The 25,264-nt window shown below is 44.9% G+C and overlaps 1 protein-coding gene across 6 annotated transcripts in view; it reads left to right on the top strand.

Annotated features, from left to right (window-relative positions):
- The window catches only part of GTDC1 (glycosyltransferase like domain containing 1), a 277,533-nt gene that overhangs the window by 77,630 nt on the left and 174,639 nt on the right, over positions 1 to 25,264 (top strand). For 4 of the 6 annotated variants that reach the window (XM_044978283.1, XM_044978281.1, XM_044978285.1 and 1 more), the window contains exon 4: positions 8,281 to 8,495. The exons of 1 other annotated variant lie outside the window; for it this stretch is intronic. In XM_044978283.1, the coding sequence (XP_044834218.1) occupies positions 8,317 to 8,495 (179 nt within the window). In that variant the 5' untranslated portion in view covers positions 8,281 to 8,316. Of the gene's footprint in view, positions 1 to 8,280; positions 8,496 to 25,264 lie in introns of those variants that run through there. One more of the 6 variants, XM_044978284.1, reaches the window with a different exon arrangement.

Below are 25,264 nucleotides of genomic sequence, written 5' to 3'. Positions count from 1 at the left end.
AGATGAGATCCTAGATAAGTTGGAGAGTGCACAACAAGATACCTTGCCACAATTGACATCACTGTGGGTTATTGTAAGGTGCCTTTAAACCCTGATACCAGACTTAAATCTGCATTTACCACCCCTATGTGGCTCTCAGTTCCCTTTTTACCTCTTGGCCTCGAAGAGGCCCCTGCTACTTGTCAGCATCTGGTACATCAGTTACTGGGTGAGTCTGCGGAATTTGCCCTAGCATATCTAGATTCTATTTGTATCTTTAGTGAGACTTGGGAGGAGCATGTTTCCAATTTTGGGAGGGTGCTGTACCACATTCAGACTGCAGGACTGACTGTAAAGGAGAAGTGTAAAGTGGGCAGAGTAGAAATGGTCTATCTGAGCCACAGAGTGAGAAGTGGTTGCATTGGGCCACAGCCTTCAAAGGTAGTGGCTTTTAAGAATTGGCCTGCTGTCGAGAGCAGGAAACAGACACAGTGCTTTATTGGGATGACAGGGTATTACAGGAGATTTGTCCCTCACTTTTGCTTATTGACTGCTCCCATCACCACACTGTATAAAAAGAGTAAACCTGAAAAAGTGGATTGAATTGAAGTGTCAAAGGGTCTCCTGTAAACTGAAAGGAGCCCTGCATCAAGATTCAGTTCTGGAAAACCTGGAGTTTGACAAACCTTCTGTGTTTTTTCACAGATGCCAGTACCACCGAGCTAGGTGCTGTGCTGATGCAAACCAGTTCAAAGGGGGAAAGGCATCTGATTGTGTATTTAAGCAAAAAATTGCTCCACTGAGAAAGAAACTATGTAGCTATTGAAAGAAGTGTCTTGCCACTGGGGGGACACTTAAAAAACTACTGCCATATCTATTTAGGTGAACCAAATGCCTCTCATCTGGTTCCATCAAATAAAAGGGTCTAATGCCAAATTATTAAGGTGGAATCTGGAGGTCCAGCATTATGACATGGAGGCAATTCATATTAAAAGGAGTGCACTTGACAGCGCATGAGAGCAGATGCTCTATCTTTGAGGGAGGTGTGAAAATGTCCCTAGAGTACTAGATTCTGTTCATCTTTGATGGAGAGTAGGGGGAGAGAGAAGTGACAGAGTGGAATATATGTGTAACAACAAAATAGAATTCATAATTTGAATGTGTTGAACCCCTGTCTAAATTTGCCTTAAGGCAAGCCTGTTGATTGCATTCCAGACAGTGGCCCAGCCCAGGAAAGGTGCTTGACACCTTCTTGAAGGACTATCACTGAGGCCATGTCTACACTACCACTTATGTCGGCAAAACTTATGTCACTCAGGGGTGTAAAAAAAAACAACTGAGGTGTGGTGGCCTGCTCAAGGTCTTTCACACCACCTAAACGTCACATTAGGGCTGTCCACAAAACCAACTATACCCCCTTATGTGCTGTGCAAGAAGACTCCACACTGGTCCCAATTAAAGTTGTTTGATTGGGTCACTGGATCCACGACTAGATGCAGTCAGTGGCTCAGAAGCCCCACATGAGGCATAGACTGGGTCTGGCTATTATTCCAGCCTGGTTGAAGATGGATGAATTCAATCTCACCTAAACCCTGTGTAGTGTTCTGGGAAAGGCCAAATACAGTAGTTAGGCTTCGAGTGGAGAGCAGTAATTTTTCATCCAAAGCAAGTGAACATATACAATGAGAAATATTTATTATAAACATGATACTGAACTGTTGTACATTACTTTGTAAATCTGTTGAATTTCTCATATTTTATTTTCAGGTCTAATCTCTTTTTTATATTGCTGTAGTAGTTGGGAAAGAAAGAAGGAAAAGAAGCAACCAAACCTTTGTTAGAAAATAATTCCCATATTGCACTTTCTGCAAGCTGAATTATTGTATTGACTGGTATTTTGAAGTTTTTTAAGCACTAATAAACAAATGGGAATTTTATACTGTAAAAGTATGTACTGCTTCCATAATTGTAGTCTTTCTGGCCCTTTATTGTCCATGGACCCCCAAATCGTATCTGGAGTAAAAAATGCCTTTTACTATCTTCAGGTGGTCAAGAGGCCGACCTGACCACAGTGACATGTGCAGGTTGACTGCTCCAGTACGCTCCAAGGGAGTTGATAGATATGCCATGATGAAACTTGAGATGCTACAACATGTGGCAGCCATCTTTTAACTAACATAGAGCCACAAGAATACATTAGCACTGTTCACTGCATATTGTACTGGTTTCCTGTCATATATGAGAGCCAATTTAAGGTTCTGATCTTGAGCTTAAAGGTACTTAATTGGCTTGGCAGTGGTTACTTTACAATCACCTCATCCCATGACCATGATCTGCCATGACAGCAGGGAATTCACACTGACTATGTACCAGGGGATTGGGCCTTCTTAGCAGCAGCCTCACATCTAAAAAATGCATTTGCACAAGAAGTTAGATAGACTTATATAGACTTTCCAACCTTAGTCAGGAATGCAAGACTCATATTTTAAATTAATTTGACCACAAACACTTTTCTGAAGGTAGCAAATACTATTTTAAAATAAAACCTTAAAGAGTTTTAATTCAAAACTTACTTTAAAATATATCAGTGGGACTACTTGTAGTCTTTTAAATCTGTAAAGAGTCTTCAGTCAGTAGTGTTTCAACTGTAAGTGCCTGTGCAACCCTGACATTAAAATGAAAGTGGTTTAGAGATTTGAGGCCATAGATTTACAAGCATAAGAGTAAGATGCATACAGGTCTGATTTATAGAAAGAGAGTTAAATGATTACAAATTAACTACAGATTTTAAAGTTTATTTATGGAGAAGGATTCTTTCTAATATTTATTTTAAATAGTTAAGACTATTACACAATGTATTTTAAAATATTCCATCAAAGAACAACTTAATGGTCTTTTAAACAAAGCTTGATTTAACTGTGTTGCAAGTGAACCTTCAAATAAATAATATTTGGATGTAGAATTGATGGGTGAAATCCTGGCACTATTGAAGTCAATGGGATTTTCAGTAGGACCAGGATTTCACCACAGGCCCTCTATTTTCACTGTGCTGGGAAGCAGCAGTCAATATATGAAGAAAGCAGAGCTTACATATGCATCTAGGTCACATAGAGAACATTTTCAGGATATTGATGAACTAAAGGTATAGGATCCAATATATACTATTTTAGCATGTACAGAATTTTCTGCATACTGGTATCCTTAATACAGGTGTTTGCAAGTGCATTCTAGGAACAAATAAAGTAACAAATTATATCAACAGAAGGCCATGTGATGCATAATTCTGTCTGATTGATTGTGTGAACCAGAATGTACTGTTCAGTGAAAAGGCCAGGCAGTTGGCCTTCACTCTGGATGAGGCACATCCTATCTTTGGCATTATATTCCTGTTTTCAGACCATATGGGTCAGCAAAACATTGCTTGCAGCTATCTCCAGTAAAGTAATATTAATACTGGTGCAGACCTCTGATCAGCAAATCGGCACCATAGACTGCAGTATTCAGATAAAGCTGAATCATCAATTTATCAGTTTCTCAAAATAAAATGCATTCCTGTGTCTTATTTTGTTTCCTCTACATAAATCAATAGCATGCTTACTTTTGTATGTGTATACACTTGATCAACAGGAAACTGTTAACTCTATGCTTTTTGGCTGATTTAAATATGTTAAGATATTAAAATATGATTGTAGTATTTTAAGGTATATTTCTACTGGGGTTTCCCTGATGAATCATTGAGATGAGTGGGTGGGTAATGCAAACTCTCTCAGTATTGTTTTTTTCAGTATGCTGCATTAACACTTACTTTTAAAGTGTGTACGGGGTTGGAAGAAAGGGTGGAGGGAGACAAGAATCAAGGTAAAGCCTCTATAATAACGATCTGGGAAACCCCATTCTACTAAAATGCAGAGCATTTAAAGTCTTTTCCTATATTAAATATTTATCTTTTCCTATATTAAATATTTATCTCAAACCATCATCAAAGACTGTCAATATATATAAATGCACATTACACACCTTATATCTTTTGTAGTCAGTTGACTTTTAAAATGTTGAACCATGTGTGCTGTGGATATGGTGATGGAATAAATTTCTCATACGTGTGGGATTATAACCGTTGAAACAATCATTACTGAAACCATATACCTTATTTCCTATAACTAATAGCAATTGTGCACCTATGGAATATATTAACAGTTATTCCTTTGGTTTTGGGTTATTACTAAAATATTTTGTTGGACAGATATTTAAGCATGATCTGTAATGTATGTTGCCTGAATACGTCAATGAAGAGGGCTAATTATGTCTTTCTTCTGTGAGCTATGCTGATGTTTGTGAAACCGCATTCATGTATAAGTGACAGAATAAATGTATCTTCCTTAATAAATCACTGGTAAATTACAAGTTTCCTGTACTTACCTCGGTTTAAAAAATACTATAGTAACTGTTTACTTAGAGTTCAAAAAGAGTATAAAGTTACTGCTTCTGTAACTGGTTGAAGAGTGTAAACTTTCTTGCTCATATGTTCTTTCATGTTTTTTTTTCAAACATATATATTTATATTCTAGTTCTTTATAGTTCTCAGAACAATTGTTCTGATAAGTTAAAAACATTTGACTGCTTACTCTGTCACGTTAATGGCAGTTCATCGTGCTGTTACACAGGAATCTGAGTTCAGATCCCTAGCTGGCTACTTACTCCCCAAAGTTTGCAGTCATTGCTGAGAAAGCACATTTATTTCATAAGTGGGAAGACGCACTTAAAGCTAAGTCCCCAGGTTTATATAGCAGCACTTGGTGACTTATAATATCTTTTTACTCCTGCCCCCAGATTCTGGGCCTGTCCAGGTGCTGATTTGGCTCCCAGCATAACTTACAGTAGCATCAGGGCTGCTCTAAATAACACTGGTTTGAAACAGCCCTAAAAGACTGTTATGTCGGTTGGGAATCATAAGGGCATTATGTGCTCCAGCCATATCCCCTTATTCCTCCCCTGACCATGCTTGTGGTGTATTGTAAATGGGAGAGTGTGGTGTTAGCTGCATGGTCTTGTAAGTCAGCCAGTGATTGATTGATTGATTGGGGGGTGGGAGGGGAATCCTTAGCTGTCCATTTAGGAATTTAGCATGGGCAGTATCTGACCCCTTACTTAGTCTTCTGCAACATGCTCACCCTCTGGCTGACACTTGAGTCATGACTTGATTGTGTCCATATGGAGCGTTATTATGAGACAGTATTTTTGAGGTGGGAGTTGAAATAATGGGGAGAAATGTCTCACACCACACCTAAGGTGTGTGAGTATCCAATATGACTGCACACAAGTCATGTTATTGCTTATGTAACATTCACTTGTGACTTAGTTCTTATTGCAAGTAGGTAGACTCTTATTAATATGTATCCTGAAGAATCTGCTACTGGATCTGCATATGGTACATGCAGTGAAGCAAATTTTTCAAGCTACACAGCACAGCACTCCTGAGAATAGAATCAAGCCATTAGTGTAACTTGCAGAATTATTGGATCCAAAGAGCCACCCTTGAGAGAGGAAACACTGTAATGAGAATGGGGAAGCAGATATATTTTTCTAATATTTGTTGTTTTCTTTGAAATGGGTAAAAGAATACCTGGAATGATTTATATTTAATTGAGGATTGCATTCCATCAGATAGGGTAAATGTTTTCAGACCATTTATTATCAGTGGCTTTTCAAGACCTCTAAGGAGTACATAGTACATATTTACCTTAACTTGGCTAGGTCAAGGGAAATAAAGCAAGAATAATAGATGATACTGTGATATGTGAACAAAACTGGAAACCTTGTATGCGAAATATGAGGTAAATGTCTTCATCTGACGTACATTGTAGCCTTTTACATTTACAAAAAATACAAGTTATTTTTAAAATAATGTGATTTTCAGTACATTATCATCATCTGGTTTTAAAACATAAGATTACTTGGCTGGGTTTTCCATCATTCCTAAATGATATCATTTTGCACTGCAGGGACTAATTGCATTGTCTGTCCTTTATTATTTAATATTTTCTGTTTTAGTAGCACCTTTAAAAATACCAAGCATAGGCTTCTAGATTGTCTTGTTATTAATCTGTGTTTAATATATGTAACTGGTAAAGTACGTAGAGCACATGACAGTAGAATTCTACAAATGCTGGTGAGTGATCCTTTGATGCTTTCTTGATTTGTCTTGGGGTTTTCCCCATTCGAGGCAGTTTGTGCAAAAAACCCTTTATGTATCATATCATATCTTTCAAAAAATGACTGCTGTTTGTGATTTTTCATCCTTGCTTCTTAATCCTTACAAAGTGGGATCTACACACACCAGGTACACGGAGTATCAAGAATCAAATAGCCTTAACTACCCAGCAGACAAGGCAGAATAGAAGTTAGAATTGAGATTTTTCAATCAGAAGCACACTAAAAGGGTTTATTTTAACATTTGCATAGCATTTTGTTTTATTAAAAGGAAGGAAACCTGAGAACTGAAACAAATTTTTGCCTCATTCTTTATCTATCACAGAAAGGAACATAAAAAAAGAAAACTGTTGCAGAGTATTCTAAATAAAACCAAAGGGTACATTGTTGATTCAGTTAAACTAGGTGTTAAAATGCTTTCATAACTAGTCTGATGAGGAAATTTGATCAGATGTTTTATGAACAAACTACTGTACTACCTTGAGCAGCTTCTAAATTAACATTAACCTCGACTCTTTTTTAATGAGTGATGTGGAATTTATCAGACATTTCATGTACCTTCTTTTCTTCTGAGTTAAACTTGCAAAAGCTTCCCTCCAATCCTTTTCATCCCTCCCCCTTCCTGTGTGAAAATATTTATTTCCTAACACTTTGCTCTTTAGCAAAGGTGAATAATTGTGCTTTGTCTCATCTGAAAAACAGCAAGTCCAGCAGCACCGAAAGCCCCTATGACCATGCTGGGCCATTGATTCAAAAGGTTTCTTTTAAATTCCATCTTTTAACTCTCTGAATTTCGGGATTTTTTCATTAGCTTGTTTTTTGATAGCTGCAACATTCTTGTAAGGCATTTTTACTCTTGATTACTGTAGGTACTTTAAACATTAACTCCAGTTTATATTTAATGACTAGAACTATCATTTAGATTTTGGTAAAGGGTTATAATTTATGAATCCCCTCATCCCTCCCCAACAGAGTTGCTGAATAGATTAGGGTCACAACCAGCAACTACTAGAAACTGGGGGTCAGGGATTGGGTGCTCAGTATAGTCATACAATATATAACATCGGTCTGAAGCACAAACAAACAAACAAAGTAATCAGACCCAGTGTTACTCAGCCCCGATAGTATGTTCTGAAGTGGAAGTTATCAGAGCAGCAGACACTGCTGGTAAATACCTAATCATGGTTTTGTTTTTAACATTTTTGTTCAATGGAGTATCCCTAAGCTCTACAGAGCAGCTTTTCACTACCCCAAAACGTGACTCATGAAACAGATGAGCAATAGTCACAGGGTTTTCACCTTTCCCTTAATTTTGGGCAATGTGTTTTGCTTCCTGTGTGTCAGCAGCCCTGTGGGTGAAAGTGTGATAGCTTATTGTCCTTAAGAGTACAATATTGTTCTGTTTCAGCCATTTTGGAGTATTCAAGAGTAATGAAGTTTGCATCTCCTATAGGATCTGCAAGTGTCATTTTAGTGATGATCCCAGCCTTCAGTAACCTAAGGAACAGAGTCCTGGAGGTACACTCAAATTGTGTACCCCAGGCTGCCCCCAATAATGTTTCTTTTAAATTATTTTGCCAGATTGCCTTTACTATGAAACAAAAAATTTGGCTGAGGTACGTTTGAAATGCTTTTTAGTTTTATGTACTACCAGTCAGAAGGTAAAATTGTATGGACACCGCCCTCAATTCCAGAACAGGAAAATATATTTAAAAAAAAACTTTTGCAAAATAAACAGTTTTCAAATATATCTTATTTAAAAAGCCAATAACTAAAATTCAAAATCTAAGCATTTACAGATTCAGTATATTTTAGTTATTAGTTAAATTCTAAATAGATAGTTTTTAATGGAATATTGCTGTGATTAATGGACACCTTCCTTTTTTATCATACTAATTGTTAATTAGATATATATATTTTTAAAAAGACTATTACCATGAAACAAAGAGATTAAATTCTTATAAAAATGAATTCATTGGCAGAGGTCTGTTGTTAGGAGTTTTTTTCATGATCTATGTCTAACACACTTAAAAAAATAAAACTCACTAAAGAATAGACTTTGGGAATAAAAGGTTTCTTTGTCTTTATCAGTTTTAGAATCCAAGAAGATTTGAAAAACGTACAAGTATGAGTATTCTTCTAATTGAAGCTTTCTATGGTGGTTCCCACAAGCAGCTGGCAGATCTTCTACAGGAGGAGATAGAAGAATGTGTCCTTTACACACTCCCAGCAAAGAAATGGCACTGGAGAGCACGGACTGCTGCCCTTTATTTCATGCAAACAGTGCCAGCTAATGCTAATTACAGGTAAAGATAGTACTGTAACAAATAATCTTACAGGTCAAAATATGAAAGGCTCTTCAACCAGGTCTCTAAAACTGAGCTTTCTGGTTTTTTGCATACAAAATCATGTGTACTTGCAAATGGGCACTGAGGTGAGATATTGACCTTCTTGTTTTGCATGCTGGGTTGTGTTTGTGGAAAGTTGCAGGCATCCTTTTAGAGGCCTCTAGAAAATATTGGGTCTATATCTTTAATACTGCAAAGTCTCTATCTTAAATTGTGCCAAATTGCTGCCTGTGTTTCTTTTGAATTCTCGAATGAGTTTAGAGCTGGTGAAAGGGATAGGACTTACTTTTGAGGCTGAAGTCCTATTTTTCCACAGGTCAGGCAGAGTAATACACAGAGTAATGCAGTGCAAGCTTCTCCACAGTGTCCAAGTTATCTGTGGAGTAACCTGAATGCTGTATGGATGTGTTACCTAAAGGAATGAGAGGGTAGTTCAGTCTAGTGACTATTCAGACCTTGAGCTCTGTAATGTGACCACCTATGAGCATGTCAGGTTGTTTGTTTTATTATGTAGACACAGGGCTTAAATTCAGCTGGAGCTGTCTGGAGCAGAGCTCCAGTAAATATTTTCAACTCCCCTGGAGGTTTCAAAGCATGTTGGTGGGGAAACATGGAGGGCTCTGGGAAATACTATGAGACTGTAAGCCCTGTGTGGACACCTAGCAACTAGAATCTGAACTGAGACCACCCAATTAAATACACACAGACCACCAAGTGGCCATCATATAGTGAAAACTTCTAGTCACTTATAAACTTGGTGGTCTTGAAACCAGCCATTCATCTTCTCCTCCTCATATCTCCCTCCCCCGACCAGTTAAGATTCTGTACGATAATTCTGTTAAACAGTAATGCACCAAATGGTGATGTGTACATTTCAGTGACTGCAAACAAGAGAACATCACTGATTCAGCAGTGAAATGGGTTTTTTACTGTCAACACTTTATTTACTTACACTAAAGCCCTCCAGCTGCATTGGTATCTGATAGCATGGACCTCTGCACCTACACTGCATACCACTGACTTCAGTGGGCCTCTGCCTGAATGCAGAGGTATATGCTGAAAACTGGGGCTAATGTTTGCAACTTCCGATGATAACAAGTAAAGACAGTAGATACAGATGGAGAGGAAAATGATTTTTGCAGCATATATCCTGTGCTGCATAAGGACATGTAACATTAAATCTGAATCCATCACAAACTGTGGAACATATTATTTAATTTTACACAGTTTATGAACAGTTTGAATACATAAAATGCTAGTGTAGAAAATACACCTTTACTGGGCTTGCTGTTAGCAGTTTATTAGAAATAAAAGCAACAAAATTATTGTAACTATTTTTTTCCTCTTGCTTGAGGCATTTGAGTATGGGTTTTGCATTACTCTTCCTTTGCAACAATTTTATTTTGGAGGAGTATATATGACAAACTGTTATGTAAATTTCTTCTGCATCACAACCACATCCTCCAACGCAATCTATGCTCCTTCAAGGTCAGCAGCCCAAGCTGTCCAGCACTAGCTGTATTAAACTAATCAGACATCATTCACAGGCATACACTTCATTAGTTTAACTTACAGTTACATTGACCCCAGATAACTTAACTCCAATTTGTCAAGTAACCTACATCTTAAGAAAAAATACCAGCAGCTTGAAAACTTGCTCAAAGTTAAAAAACTTGCAATCTGTCATAGGCTTATGTGCAAATATAACCTTCACTGACAACAAATAAATCTGAACTAACCAATAGAGCATCTTAAAGAGGGGAAAGTGTTTTCTTTGCCGCTGTTGTTAGTGTTTTATCACACAGAATCAAATAGTCAAAGTTCACAAAGATACAATATTAAAAAGGGTATGTACTGTATCCTATGCAAGATAAAATAATTAGCAACAAGTGCTGATGTGACTGGTAAGAGGAAAACTGATTAGAGGTTCTTTCTACTTTACTCGCACATTTTCTTATGTTTGGTTTGTAGTTGAATGTTTCAGATATTGTTCTATTAAATGAAAGTATAAATGAATCAGTCTGTCTTATAAGGTTGACTCCACTTTCTCCTAGTGGACAACAACCTTGAACTATCATTTAAACACCCATCTAGCAAATACTAGGCTCTGCTTCCCATCCCATAGTAAATTGTTGAGACTCTGAATTAAGAGAGTGAAACTGCACCCTGGAAACTTTGAGAGACATATATTTAGAGAGAGATTTTTAAATATTTCTTAATTCTGGAGAGGTGATAGAAAACATCACATTTGCATATATTGGCATTGTTTGTGACTCGTTTGCCCTGAGATCAAGAATTGTTTTTACTTCCATGTGAAATCTTCACTTCAATAGAAATCAATAACATTTCATAAATATTTTGTTACAGTGTGTTTGTCCTATGAAAAAGGAGGGTCACAAATGTTTCAAATCCAGAAACACTTTGTAATTGAGTATTGCCAAGATTTTTTGTATGTTCTTTGTCCATTTATCTTTCAAGATTTATCTTTTATTCAGGATGTTGATGTTTATATAAAAGGACTGTTTATATGTCCAACAATATTGATATAAATCTATATGGCACTAGTATATGCTCCTGAGAATAATATTGCTATTGCTAACCATGGAAAGGATAGCACACCAACTAGTGCTCAGGTATTATTAAATAAGCTGTCTAAAAAATGCTTTTGAAGCAGAGCATGAAGTGGTCTAAGGAATCTTGAATTTTAAATTCAGGAGTTTTACTGTGACCAGTCAGGTTCAGTGGTAACAATTTGCTTATATTTTCTTGTCAGAGAGCAGACATGTAGTCTCCTGGGGAAATCTTAAAAGTTGAATCAGTGATAAGCAATGAAGCTAGTCTTATTGTTTTTAACCTATGTTGTAAATTGTGTGGCCTGATGACTTGGAAGGCAGCAAGCACCTTGTGTTTCCAAGAAGGACCTCTGGGAGTCACCTGGAAATAAAAATGTTGAAGAGATGGTCATTGAGATGACACTTTCAGTTTTCATAGGGTAGGGCACAGCACATGGGGCCCCAGGGGATGTAGTTTATTTGCAACTTTGAGAAGGTTATATGACTTCCCAGACACACAATGGATGATTTTCTACAGAGGAAAGAAAAAACAGCCAGATATGCAGGGCTGAGTTAAATGTTACATTCTCTAGTTAAGCCAGTGAAGATCTTCATTTGTCTCCTTAAAGAAAGACAAAACCTTGATGAGGATCAGGCAGGAAAAGAGTCCTTCCTTCTATCCCAGTGGATTTAGGGAGTAAACCTGAAGATGAGTAATTGATTGAGGTACTAGAGCAGTGGTACTTAACTTTTAAGAACTTAATTCATAGAATTGCTTTGCAGAGACCTATATGATCATTCCACAGTGCTCTGACCTGACCTGAGATGTCTGAGTTGAATTTGCATCAGTTCAAGATACTCCATAAACTCCATTACAGACAATGTAGATCTCCTCCTCCTCCTCCTCCTCCTCTTCTTCCCCTGCCCCTCAAAGAAGCAAAAGGGATTGGGCTTTTTTGATTCACCTCCCCAGTTTCTGAAAAAGATGTCCCCTTTTCCTGTCTCTCTTGTCTGTTTCTGCATAGTAGGGGTGAGGCATTTCTCTTCACTACTTTTCTGGTTTCTGGGAGAAAACAGGGATGGATGAATCTCAGTGATTCTTTCCTTCACATCAGGAGTGGGAGGAATAGTACAGTTTCCAGAAGGCAAATTCCAAACTACACAGTCTGGGAGGTACAGTTAAAAGGGCAATTATGAAGAACAAGCTTCTGTTTCGATTTGTGCATTAGAGCATGCTCAGTGTCTCTCCCAGTTTCCTAACATAGGGAGTGGCTTTTCCCCAGGCTGACTCAAAAGAAATGAGCCAGAAGAGAAACTTTGAAGGGGATGTGTGGCCTAAAACAGCTTTTCTCTGATTGGCAGTCTGAAAACACAGTTCCACACGACTTTTTTTTTTTTTTTTTTTTTTAACTCTTTGGCCGAGCCCTCTACCCAGCTTTCTGGAGCTCATCTGCCCTTGAATTGTTCATATATTTTCATTTTGGAACAGTCTTTGATTAAATATGTTGTAGAATTTAGCTGATTGGATGTTTTGTTGAAAATTAAGCTCACCACAACAGAGCAGATATACAGTAATCCTAGAAACCAAGTAACTAACCACAGGGCGGGAAAAATCTAAGAAGTAAAGAACTGGAAATCTTAGAACTGTTAAAATATTCCACAAAGAACACAAAACAAAGTTTGTCCCTTTACTTTTTCCTATAATTCTGCTGTTTGTTGCTTTTAAAGAAAAAATATTTCTATATGTAAACAATTCTTCAAGAACAAGAAATGGAGGGAAAAAAATCTGTGATCCCATTTTGCTGGTAGCTTGTTCTCCACACAAAGTGCTAATTCAAAAACAGAAATACATGATCAATTAATAGTATATCTGGACCTGCATGCACAAGAGGTTAAATGCTGCAGTACAGCTTCAAGTTTGTTTTTAATAGCTCTGCCAGCTTATTTTCAAAAAATAAAAATATAATGTGTAACATTTTATACTGCCCCCCAGGTAACTGTTCATATGGATAACAGATATTATTTCTAACAGACTTTGGCCCATAAAGACCTCTAGGGTAAACGCTCAAGTATATTTACCCCTTGATATTTGACAACTGTATTTTAAAAGACAAACTGTATGCTTATTACACTTTTACTGAGGGGGGGAAATTATTTTTAATGAATGGAGTTGTGAAAAAAAATCTGATGGATTTAATGTCCATCAACATACAAAACAGTCCAAGGGTGTACCGTCGGAACATACATGATTTTATTTATATAACCAATATTTATTTAAGACATCCGAAAACTAAGGCTGCTAGTTAGACCAGTGAGCATTTCAGATCTGATATTTTCTGTTACTGTTCTACAGGAAAAAACTCTATTTTATAGACTAAGCTTTTTACAAACTAATGTACTGGTATTTCCAAAACATTATATTTAAAAATATTATTTTAATCCCTGAACCTGCAAATTCTTATGCAGGTGAGTAACTTAGTTTATGAGTAATCCCACTGAAATCAATGGAATTATTCATGTGCTGAAACGTACTTCCTGAGTAGCATTAGTAAGATTGGTCCTTAATATTTTCTGGATAGTCAAGTGAAGTAATCTTTACAATGTACATCCTGGGATAGATTTTTGAAGGCTCAAATGGAAGTGAGGCATCCAACTCACTCTCCTCTGGTGGGACTATATGATTAGTCCATAACGGTGGCGTAGGTGTAGTCCTGGGCTTTTGGAGGATGAAATTAATTTTACCGGAAGTCTTTCTTCTGATAATTTTGTTGTTCAAAGTGAAATACAGGAGTACAAATAACTGAGTACAAGACAGATAATTTCTACTAAATGTTTTGATCCAGAACTCTTACATATGAATGAACAAACAAACCCTATTGTTAAAGATAGTGAAAGGCTATATGTTAATATGTTAATTGTATATTGAGGCAATTTGTCATTGATATTTCAGTTTTGAAATAAAATGTAAATAAAGGTAACTTTTACAATAAGTGGCAAAGGCCAAAACCACAGTTATTTGAAATCAGTTATTAATGAGACCAATAGCGTAGCCATCTATTTCTCTACTCAAAATGAGACTAGTCCAAATTGCCATCTTAGTTTTCAGTATTACTGGGGGAGGTTGCTGTTTTTGTGAAGTCTGCCATGGAGGTGGAATCCCCAGCTGGGCAGATTAACTGCAGCAGCAGCACCAAGCAGCCAAAAGCAAAGTCCTTACTCTCGGGGCACTAGTGCAGTATCACAGCATTAGAAATGGATGCTCTTTTTTCCTAAGTCTGACAACTGAGGACTTTGAACCGAAAATTAAAAAGTAAAACTATGTTTGAAAATAGGAGCAATAATTTTAGAACTGAACTACCTGAAAATTATTCAGGCAGACAGCAATGTGATCTTAAGCATTCATTTTGCATTAATCAACTTTGCCTAAGATAAAATGCTGGCAGATGGTAGCTATTCATTTTAACAGTGACAGGATTTCTTTACATTTTTTCTGTATAAACCTCCTCACAGGCTTCACTCCAAAAAAAAGTTTGATTCTTTAATTTGTTCAACATGCACGAAAAGGCCTGATTCTGATCTTGTACTGTTGTAAATCAGGAGAAGCTCCTTTATAGTCAGTAAAATTGTACTGATGTAAAATTATAAATGAGATCAAAATCAGGTCTTCAATATAAGATTTTGGAATTGTAGGGATTGAGGGGGAAGGCATTTGCTATTGGCTGTTTTCTTATTTTAAAGCTAATTTTATCTTCTAAAGCTAATTTATCCTGCGGTTTTAATTCCTGGTCATTCCAACTTTATCCCAGTTGTGTGGCAGAAAGTGAATGAATAGGATCATCTGCATGGCCCTAGAAAGAGGTCTAGTAGCTAATGTTAGCTTCCTGATATGAAGTTACGCAGTATTCCTTCATTTTTTTTTTTTGAGGGTTATGGTCTGGTGAGGACCCTTTATTACTTGACATGTCAAGACCCAGAACACAAAGTTCTTCTTCGAGTGATTGCTCCTATGCATTCCATGTAGGTGTGCGCGCCGTGCGTGCACGGCTCTTCGGAACATTTTTACCCTAGCAACTCCGGCGGGCCGGCTGGGCGCCCCCTGGAGTGGCGCCGCCATGGCGCTGAATATATACCCCAGCCGGCCCGTCCGCTCCTCAGTTCCTTCTTACCGCCCATGACAGCCAATTGGAACAGTGGAGTGCTCCTTTACCTCCACAGCCCTAGCGTTTCTCTATTTCCTACGTGTACATAGTTGGTTAAGTTAGTTTAGTTGTTAGATTAGTTGAATAAGTTTAGTTAGATATAGTATAGTAAGGGAATTAGGGGGGTTTAGCCCCTCTTCTTCCACAACCGGTGCGGGCTCATGCCCAAGGCACCGGGTTTAAGCCCTGTGTGGCTTGCCAGCGGCACATGCCTGTCGGGGACCCGCACGACTCCTGCCTGCGCTGCCTCGGGGAGACCCATCATCCATATAAGTGTCCCATCTGCACGGCGTTTAAGCCGAGAACTAGAAAGGAGCGGGACACTCGCCTAAAGCAGCTCCTTATGGAGGCGACACTTCAACCTCCCGCGCCGACCCCAGCGGCACCGAAATCGTCATCGGCGCGCAGCGCACTGGCGTCCCCGAGCCGCTCCGGTACCGAGACTGCTCGAGCTCCGCAGCCAGCACCGGCGTCCCGGCACCGTTCCCTCTCTCCAGCGAGGAAACGGAAGACGGTGCAGACGGCCTCTAAGCCGCATGCTACGGGACCGCTTGCCCAGCCACCACCGGCGCCTCCAGTACCGGCTGCGGCGGTGCACAAACCGTGCACGGTACCGTCGACTCCGGCGCCGCAAGAGCCGTTGAGTCCGATACCACCCTGCTCCCCGGTGCCAACCGCGGTTGAGCTGCAGCTCCCGTCCACGCCCGAGACATTCTCGACGTCGAGAGAGCTCATCGAGCTCACAGAGGCACCGAGCCTCCGGCCCCCGGCACCGCCAGTGCGGGCCGTTCAGTCAGCGGGCAAGCCGGCGATGATGCGGCCGCCTCCCCCTGACGGACGAGATAGACGTCGGTCCCGGTCCTGCTCCCGGTCCCGCAGACGGTCACCGCCACGCCGATCCAGATCTCGGCACCGTTCCCCATCGCGGTACCGCTCCCCGTCTCGGCACCGGTCGCAGTCCCGGTACCGCTCAACATCGCGGTACCGGTCGCACTCCCGGAGACGCTCCCGGTCCCGGTCACCTGACCGTCGGTACCGAGGGAGGTCCGGATCCCGGTACCGTTCCCGGCACCGCGACTCCCGAAGCCGCTCCAGACGCCGTCGGTCGAGGTCATGGTCGAGCTCCCGGCACCGGTCGAGCTCCCGGCACCGCAACAGTCGCTGGTCCCGCTCTCCGTCCCGGCACCGCGATGACCGGCACCGATCCTCGGCACCGCCCAGGGACCTACTGCCGGCATCCACGGCGCAATCTTTCAGCGCCTCTGCCCCGCCTTGGCCTTCTCGTCAGCCCTCAGTCGCCTCTCAGGCGGGCAGCGGGAGAGATCTCCGGGCCGACCCCCAAGGCCAGGACCACGGACCGCGGCAGTGGGGTTTTTGGGTCCCCTGGGCCTACCACGAGCCTTAAGGACTCCCCTTTCCCCCGAGGCACGTGGGCGCCGAACATAGGGTGCCCGAAGCCACGGTGAGCAGACCTCCCCCATCACCACCGGGTGAGGCCCCGTCGCCACCTGGTCCCGCACAGCATCCAGGGTCCGAGGCGGCTTCACACCCCCTGGAAGAACCAGCTCCAGAAGCGGTGGTCCAAGGTCTGTCCTCATCATCCTCGCCGGATGAGGCGGTGGCGGGGGCTTCTACAGCAGACCCCCCTCCTATTGACTTGCGGGCCCACCAAGACCACCTTCGCCGGGTGGCAAAGGCTATCGACCTCCCCGTGGTGGAGGTCCCAGAGGATGACGACCCGGTGACCAACGTCATTGGAGCTGAGGCCCCGCTGCGGGTGGCCCTGCCCTTCATCCGCACCATACAGCGGAATGCCACTACCATCTGGCAGTCACCGGCGTCCGTCCCTCCCACCGCGCGTGGCGTGGAGCGCAAGTACTCGGTCCCGCCCACCGGATACGAGTACCTCTATACGCATCCGACTCCGGACTCCCTCGTGGTACAGTCCATAAATGACCGGGAGAGGCATGGGCAGCCCGCTCCGGCGCCAAAATCCAAAGACGCACGGCGCATGGACCTGTTGGGCCAGAAGGTCTATTCGGCGGGTGGCCTCCAGCTCCGGATTGCCAACCAGATGGCTCTTCTCGCTCGTTACACCTTTGACATCTTGGTGTCCCCGGCGAAATTTTCGGAGCTGATCCCAACAGCCTCACGTCAAGAGTTCTCGGCCCTCTTGGAAGAAGGCAGAAAAGCCTCCCGGTCCTCCATCCAGGCCGCTCTGGACTCGGCGGACTCAGGAGCCAGAACCCTGGCCTCCGGTGTGACCATGAGGCGCATCTCCTGGCTGCAGTCCTCCACCTTGCCGCCTGAGGTGCAGTACACCCTTCAAGAACTCCCGTTCGACACTCAGGGTCTCTTCTCGGAGAAAAGACCCTCAAAGATGGTCGAATTGCCATTCGCACCTTGGGTATGCACACACCGGCTACCCAGAGGAGGTCATTCCAGCAGCAGCCCTACCGGCCCTTTACCTAGGCCAGGTCAAGGCCGTATAATAGTCGGCATGCTAACTTAAACCGCCGTAGACCATCGGGCAACAGACGCAACCAGGCCCAGGCCCCTTCCAAGGCCCCTCAAGGGCCCAAACAGGCCTTTTGATGGGATGCCCGAGGACGGCCCATCAGTCTCTTTCCCGGATCCTACCCCATTATTTTACAACCGCCTTTCCCACTTCCTTCCGGCGTGGTCCCAAATAACATCGGACAACTGGGTCCTTCGTACTATCCAGTATGGTTACTGCCTTCAGTTTGTTTCACCCCCTCCTTCCCACCCACCTTCCCCATCCCTCTTCAGGGACCCCTCTCACGAGCAATTCCTCCTACAAGAGGTCGAGACTCTGTTGAGCTTGGGGGCCATAGAGCAGGTGCCGCACGACATGCGGGGCAGGGGATTTTATTCCCGATATTTTCTCATCCCCAAGGCGAAAGGAGGTCTCCGACCCATACTAGACCTCCGGGAGCTCAACAGGTACCTGCTCAAGCTCAAGTTTCGCTTGGTCATCCTGGGGACCATCATTCCCTCCCTGGATCCGGGAGACTGGTTTGCCGCCCGCGATATGAAGGACGCGTACTTCCATGTCGCGATTTACCCTCCCCATCGACGCTACCTGCGCTTCGTGGTCAACAGCGCGCACTACCAGTTTGCGGTGCTACCCTTCGGCCTGTCCACCGTGCCAAGGGTCTTTACCAAGTGCATGGCAGTGGTTGCCGCAGCCCTCCGCCGTCGTCGCATACACATCTACCCGTATCTCGACGACTGGCTGGTTCGCGGGACATCCCGACAGCTGGTAATGGACCAGATGACAGAAATACTATCCCTATTTCGGCTCCTGGGCCTTCTCATCAATGCCGAGAAGTCCACTTTAACTCCATCACAACGAGTGGAGTTCATCTGAGCGGTCCTCGACTCCAGTTTAGCCAGGGCCTGCCTCCCCTGATCTCGGCACCAGACAATGGTCTCCATCATCCGGGACCTACACACCTTTCCCACGACGACGGTTCGGTCCTGCCTACGCCTCCTGGGCCACATGGCGTCCTGCACATTCGTGACCACGCACGCCAGGCTGCGCCTTCGCCCATTTCAATCTTGGCTGGCGTCGGTGTACCGCCCGCATCGCGACCCCATAGACATGGTGGTCACGGTCACGAAGCCTACCCTCGATTTGCTCAGCTGGTGGCTGGACCCAGAGGTCGTGTGTGCAGGAGTCCCGTTCCGCCCTCCTCGCCCATCCGTCACCCTGACCACGGATGCCTCGGCGTTGGGATGGGGGGCTCACCTGGGCGACCTTCACACACAGGGTCTCTGGTCGCCCCAAGAGCTCTCCCTCCACATCAACGTCCGGGAGCTGCGAGCGATCCGCTTGGCGTGTCTCGCCTTCCGCGCCCGTCTGCAAGGCCGCTGCGTGGCGGTGTTCACGGACAACACGACGGCGATGTTCTATGTGAACAAGCAGGGCGGAGCCCGCTCCTCCCTGCTCTGCAAGGAAGCGATGCTCCTGTGGGACTTCTGCGTGACCCACTTGATTCGCCTGGAAGCGTCCTTTCTTCCAGGAGAGCAGAACATGCTGGCCGACCATCTCAGCAGATCGTTCCTCTCCCACGAGTGGTCTCTTCATCCGGATGTGGTGCACACAATTTTCCGGAGGTGGGGGTTTCCCCAGATAGACCTGTTTGCCTCCAAGGAGAACAGGAAGTGCCACCTGTTTTGTTCATACCAGGGTCGCTCCCCAGGCTCCCTGTCGGACGCATTCTTCTGCTCCTGGACGGATCACCTCTTCTACGCCTTCCCTCCGTTCCCGCTCATACACCGGGTGCTACTGAAGCTTCGGAGGGACAGGGCCCACGTAATACTCGTTGCTCCGGCCTGGCCGAGGCAGCACTGGTACACCCTGCTGCTCGAGCTCTCCGTTCGGGATCCCATGCCCCTTCCGTTATGGCCGGATCTCATCACACAGGACTTCGGCAGACTCTGCCACCCGAACCTACAGTCCCTCCATCTTACAGCTTGGTACCTGCGTGGTTGACCCACGCAGAGAGGGACTGTTCGGCGGCAGTACAGCAAGTCCTACTTGAAAGCAGGAAGCCTTCCACTCGCTCCACCGACCTCGCGATATGGAAGCGTTTCGCGCTCTGGTGTGATCAGCGCAGCCTTAATCCCTTCCTAGTCCCTATCCCTACAATCCTGGACTACCTCTGGTACCTTAAAGAACAAGGACTCGCGGTCTCCTCCTTGAAGGTGCACCTGGCAGCCGTGTCCGCCTTTCGTCCATCCATGGGAGGTCGGTCCATCTTCTCCAACCAGATGGTTTCCCGCTTCCTTAAAGGCCTGGACCGCTTGTACCCGCCGGTGCGGCGTCCTACCCCGACCTGGGATTTAAATCTCGTTCTGGCCAAGCTTATGGGACCGCCCTTCGAGCCCCTGGCCACGTGCTCTCTACTCTATCTCTCCTGGAAGACAGCCTTCCTCGTCGCAATTACATCGGCAAGACGAGTCTCTGAGCTCCGTGCCCTAACGGTTAGTCCACCATACACCGTCTTCCACGGAGACAAGGTGCAGCTTCGACCACACCCGGCCTTCCTCCCTAAGGTGGTGTCGGCCTTTCACCTCAATCAGGAGATCTTCCTTCCGGTCTTCTTCCCGAAGCCGCACGCCTCACCTCGTGAGCAACAGCGTCACACCCTGGACGTCCGCAGGGCCCTTGCTTTTTATATCGAGCGGACGAAGCCCTTCCGGCGTTCGACCCAGCTGTTTGTAGCGGTTGTCGATCGCATGAAAGGCGAGCCGGTCTCCTCACAGCGGATTTCCTCCTGGGTGACGGCATGTATCTGGACATGCTACGAGCTTGCTCGTGTGCCACCATGCCGCCTGACCGCTCACTCGACGAGAGCGCAAGCCTCGTCGGCCGCCTTCCTGGCCCATGTCCCCATCCAGGACATCTGTAGAGTGGCCACCTGGTCTTCTGTTCACACCTTCGCTTCCCACTACGCGTTGGTGCAGCAATCCAGAGACGATGCAGCCTTCGGCAGTCTTACACTCTGCCATGTCTCATTCCAACCCCACCGCCTAGGTAAGGCTTGGGAATCACCTACATGGAATGCATAGGAGCAATCACTTGAAGAAGAAAAGACGGTTACTCACCGTAGTAACTGTTGTTCTTCGAGATGTGTTGCTCCTATCCATTCCAGACCCACCCTCCTTCCTCACTGTTGGAGTAGCCGGCAAGAAGGAACTGAGGAGCGGACGGGCCGGCTGGGGTATATATTCAGCGCCATGGCGGCGCCACTCCAGGGGGCGCCCAGCTGGCCCGCCGGAGTTGCTAGGGTAAAAATGTTCCGAAGAGCCGTGCACGCGCGGCGCGCACACCTACATGGAATGGATAGGAGCAACACATCTTGAAGAACAACAATTACTACGTGAGTAACCGTCTTTTATATATTGTGATTAATAGTAGCAGAAATTATATTCTAGTCAATGGTTTTGGGATCTAATTAGAGTGCTGATATGGAATGCCAGTAACCTGTGTGATATATAACTGTAGCTTTTCTGCTTTTCTTCTTTTTTATGATTTTTAGAGTACCTGGGGAAATCCCCCCTCCCCTTTTTTTTTTACCTAAAATGTATTTTATGTATCAGCGAAAGTATTGGTATTTACATTGCTCTCAGTAAAGTGTAATGAAATCATGCATTATGATTCAGTATTTCCACACTTATAATTTTAATACGTATTTTACCTATCCTCTTGAACTGACGTCTTGTAGCTACTTAATTTCTAGATTAGTCATTGGTTTAGTTTCTGTTTTCAAATTACAAACATATACTGTACTATGTTATAAAGAATATGATATCTTTTTTATTTGATCCTCATTCCAGTGCATAATGCTTGTTTTTGTTTCAAGGGAAAAGGAGTAAATCTTCCAATCTGTGCCCTATAACCAGAACATTCTAGATACACCTCTACCCCGCTATAATGTGACCTGATATAACACGGGTTCGCATATAGCACGGTAGCAGCGGGGCTCCAGCGGCGCTTTAAAGGGTCCAGGGCTTCGGCTGCTGCAGGGAACCCCAGGCCCTTTAAATCACCGATGGAGCCCCGCTGCCACAGCCCCGGGGTAGGGGCGGCAGGGCTCCAGAGGGATTTAAAGGGCCCGGGGTTCCCTGCAGCAGCTGAAGCCCCAGACCCTGGGCCTGGGGCTCTTTAAATCACCGCCAAAGCCCTGCTGCCCCTATCCCGATATAACAGGGTTTCAGCTATAACGCAGTAGGGATTTTTGGCTTCCCACGACTGCATTAGAGTGGGGTAATGGTGTATTTGAAATCGGTGTTACTCCTTTCCTAATTACAAATTATTTTAAACCTAAAAATATAAATCCTGCAATTTTTTGTCAGGTACATAGGCTGTTCATTATTTGGATTAATGGCTTCATTTTTCAGTAGCATGAATATCTAGCTTTCTTAATAAGTACTTAAGACTTGGCTGGATTTTGTGAATAGTATATAGTGAAAAGGATTTTTATGGAATGCAAACTGTGTTAAGATGTCCACATGAACTTTATGGTTTTCCCTCTTTGAACACAGGCCTAATCCAAAAACCATTAAAGTTAAAGGGAGTCTTTCCACTGAGTTCAATGGGCTTTGGATCAAACACTTAGAGACCAGAACAGACCAGGAGCCTGTTAGGATAGCACCGTGGTGGAGGATGGCAAAGTGGCAGCCAGGTGTTCTTTACAAATGGTGGACTCTGCAGCTTGGGTAGTCATGTCTGCTGTGGTCTTGTGGTGTAGCTCATGGCTCCAGATGGCAGGCCTCCCGCAGGACATGCAGCATCCAAGATCTTCCTGTTGATGAGGTGTGTGTTTTCTCAGAGCAAACGGATGCCAGATTGCATGGAGTGAAGGCTACCAAGGCCACCCTTCATTCGTTGGACATATATCACAGCCTACACGGAAGCACTTCCGGCCGCTCCTGCTGCCAAGATCATGGCAGCTCCATCAGAGTTCTGCAAGGAGAAGGGACAGTAGTTTCAGCTGGCATCGGCCTTCTTCTTTTTCCCACTCGCCTGCACAGCCTGGGCCCGCCAAACACCCTGGAGGCCAGAAGCATGCATTTTGAGGGTGCACTCGAGAGCAACACCCCAGTTAGGTCCACGGATCCTTCCTGCCCTTTCCTGGACCGTTACTGCCCTTTCCTTTCAGTGTAGTCAAGGCTAACCTTGGACAGCTGGGTCCTGGATATAATATCCCAGGGCTATACCTTGCCATTTATGGCTGCACCCCTCGGCCCCCCTTTCCCGTCTCTTTTCAGGGTCCCTTCTCACAGTCAAGTCCTCGTTCAGGAGGTCGAAAAGCTCCTGTACCTGGGGGTGGGGGTGGAGGGTGTAGGAGGTTCCTCAGAACATGCAAGGATGAGTTTTCTACTCCCGTTATTTCCTAATCCTGAAGGCCAAAGGGGGCTTATGACCCATCTTGGACCTGCTTCACCTCAACAAGACTCTCAAAAAGTTGAAGTTCCACATGATTTCCCTGGCCTCCATTATCCTTTCCCTGAATCCAGGAGACTGGTACACCACTCTTGACTTGAAGGACGCTTATTTCTATGTTTCCTTATTCCCGGGGCACAGGTGTTTCCTCCGGTTTGTAGTGGAAGGACGCCATTTCCAGTTCATGGCACTCCCTTTTGGCCTATCGTCGGCCTCAAGGGTGTTCACCAAGTGCATGGCACCAGTGGTGGCTTACCATGGCAATCTGCTCAGGTGGCGTGAGGTTCACCTGTTCCTGTACCTCGACGACTGGCTCATCAAGAGCAGGTCCCCGAGGAAGGTGCAGAGAAGCCTCAGTCTGATACGCTCCACCTGCATCAACCTGAGCCTGTTAATAAATACAGAAAAGTCCACTTTAATGTCAGTCCAACGAATAGAGTTTATTGGGGCAGTTCTCAACTCCACGCGAGCCAGGGCATTTGTTCCAGGGCATGGCGGACTTGATCTCCCACATAAAAGCCCACCCGCTCACCATGGTCCACACATGTCTGCAACTGATAGGCCACATGGCCGCATGCACGAACGTGGTCAGCCATGCCCAGCTTCATCTGAGGCCTTTGCAAACATGTCTGGTCTCAGATTATATTCCCAGCAGGCACCCCCTGGACTGAGTAGTCACAGTGCCGAGCCATGTCCTGCTGTCTTTGGACCAGTGGTGGGTTTCTGAGTTGGTGCTGCAAGGAGCTCCCTTCATGACCCCATCTCCGTCACTCACCCTGGTCTCGGATGTATTGGATCTGGGCTGGGGAGCCCACCTGGGTGAGCTCAGTACCTACATCCGCTAGCTACAATATGAACTAGCCCTTCACATCAATGTCAGGGAACTCAAAGTGGTTCACCGGGCCTGCCAGGCTTTCTTGTCCCACCTGAAGGGCAAGGTGGTGCAGATCCTGACGGACAATACGGCCACAATATATTACATCAAGAGGCAGGGTGGCGCTAGGTCTTCGGCCCTTTGTCAGGAAGCACTCAGCCTCTGGGACTTCTGTGTGTGGCACGCCATTCACCTGATAGCTACCCACCTGCCTGGAACCAAGAACATCCAGGCAGATCACCTCAGCAGGTCCTTCTTGTCTCACCACGAATGGTCGCTCCATCCAGAGGTGGTCAGCCTGATGTTCCAGAGGTGGGGGAATCCCCAGGTGGGTCTGTTTCATCCCAGCACAACAGAAAGTGCCATGGGGGAGGGATAGCTCAGTGGTTTGAGCATTGGCTTGCTAAACCCAGGGTTGTGAGTGCAATCCTTGAGGGGGCCATTGAGGGATCTGGAGCAAAAATCTGTCTGGGGATTGGTCCGGCTTTGAGGTCCTTTCCAGCCCTGATATTCTATGTGTTCTGCTTCCAGCAGGGCAGGGACGAGGGTTCCCTGTCAGACGCCTTCCTGATTCCATGGTCAGGCACGCTGATGTACGCCTTCCTGCCGATGCCATTGACTCATAAGGCCCTGCTAAAGCTGAAGCAGGACAAAGCAATGGTCATCATCGTTGCCCCAGCATAACCTCATCAACATTGGTTCGGCATGCTGCTGAGTCTGTCGGCAGCCACCCCCCTCCTGCTGCCGCCTTGGCCAGACCTGCTGTTCCAGAACCACGGCAATCTGCTGCTCCCAAACCTGGGGGCACTGCACTTGATGGCCTGGCTGCTGTGTGGCTAAGTGGGGAGGAACAGCAGTGTTCTGCTGGTGTCCAGCAGGTAGCCCTTCACCAGGTCTACCTATGTGGCGAAGTGGAAGTAGTTCGCATGTTGGGGAATCACATCTGTGCAGAAGAGGCCTCGCTGCAGGAGGTCCTGGACTATTTGCTGCACCTTAAGGTCCAGGGCCTGTTGCTGTCTTCGATCAAGGTGCACCTGGTGGCCATTTCAGCATTCCACCTTCCATTTCAATGCAGGTTGGTCTTCGCCCGCCTTATGACAGCACGGTTTCTGAAAGGTCTGGAGTGC

This window comes from Mauremys mutica, chromosome 10 (genome assembly GCF_020497125.1).
Source record: "Mauremys mutica isolate MM-2020 ecotype Southern chromosome 10, ASM2049712v1, whole genome shotgun sequence".
NCBI lineage: Eukaryota > Metazoa > Chordata > Testudines > Geoemydidae > Mauremys > Mauremys mutica.
The sequence above is the reverse complement of the archived record's forward strand: the minus strand, read 5'-3'. Positions and strand labels throughout refer to the sequence as shown.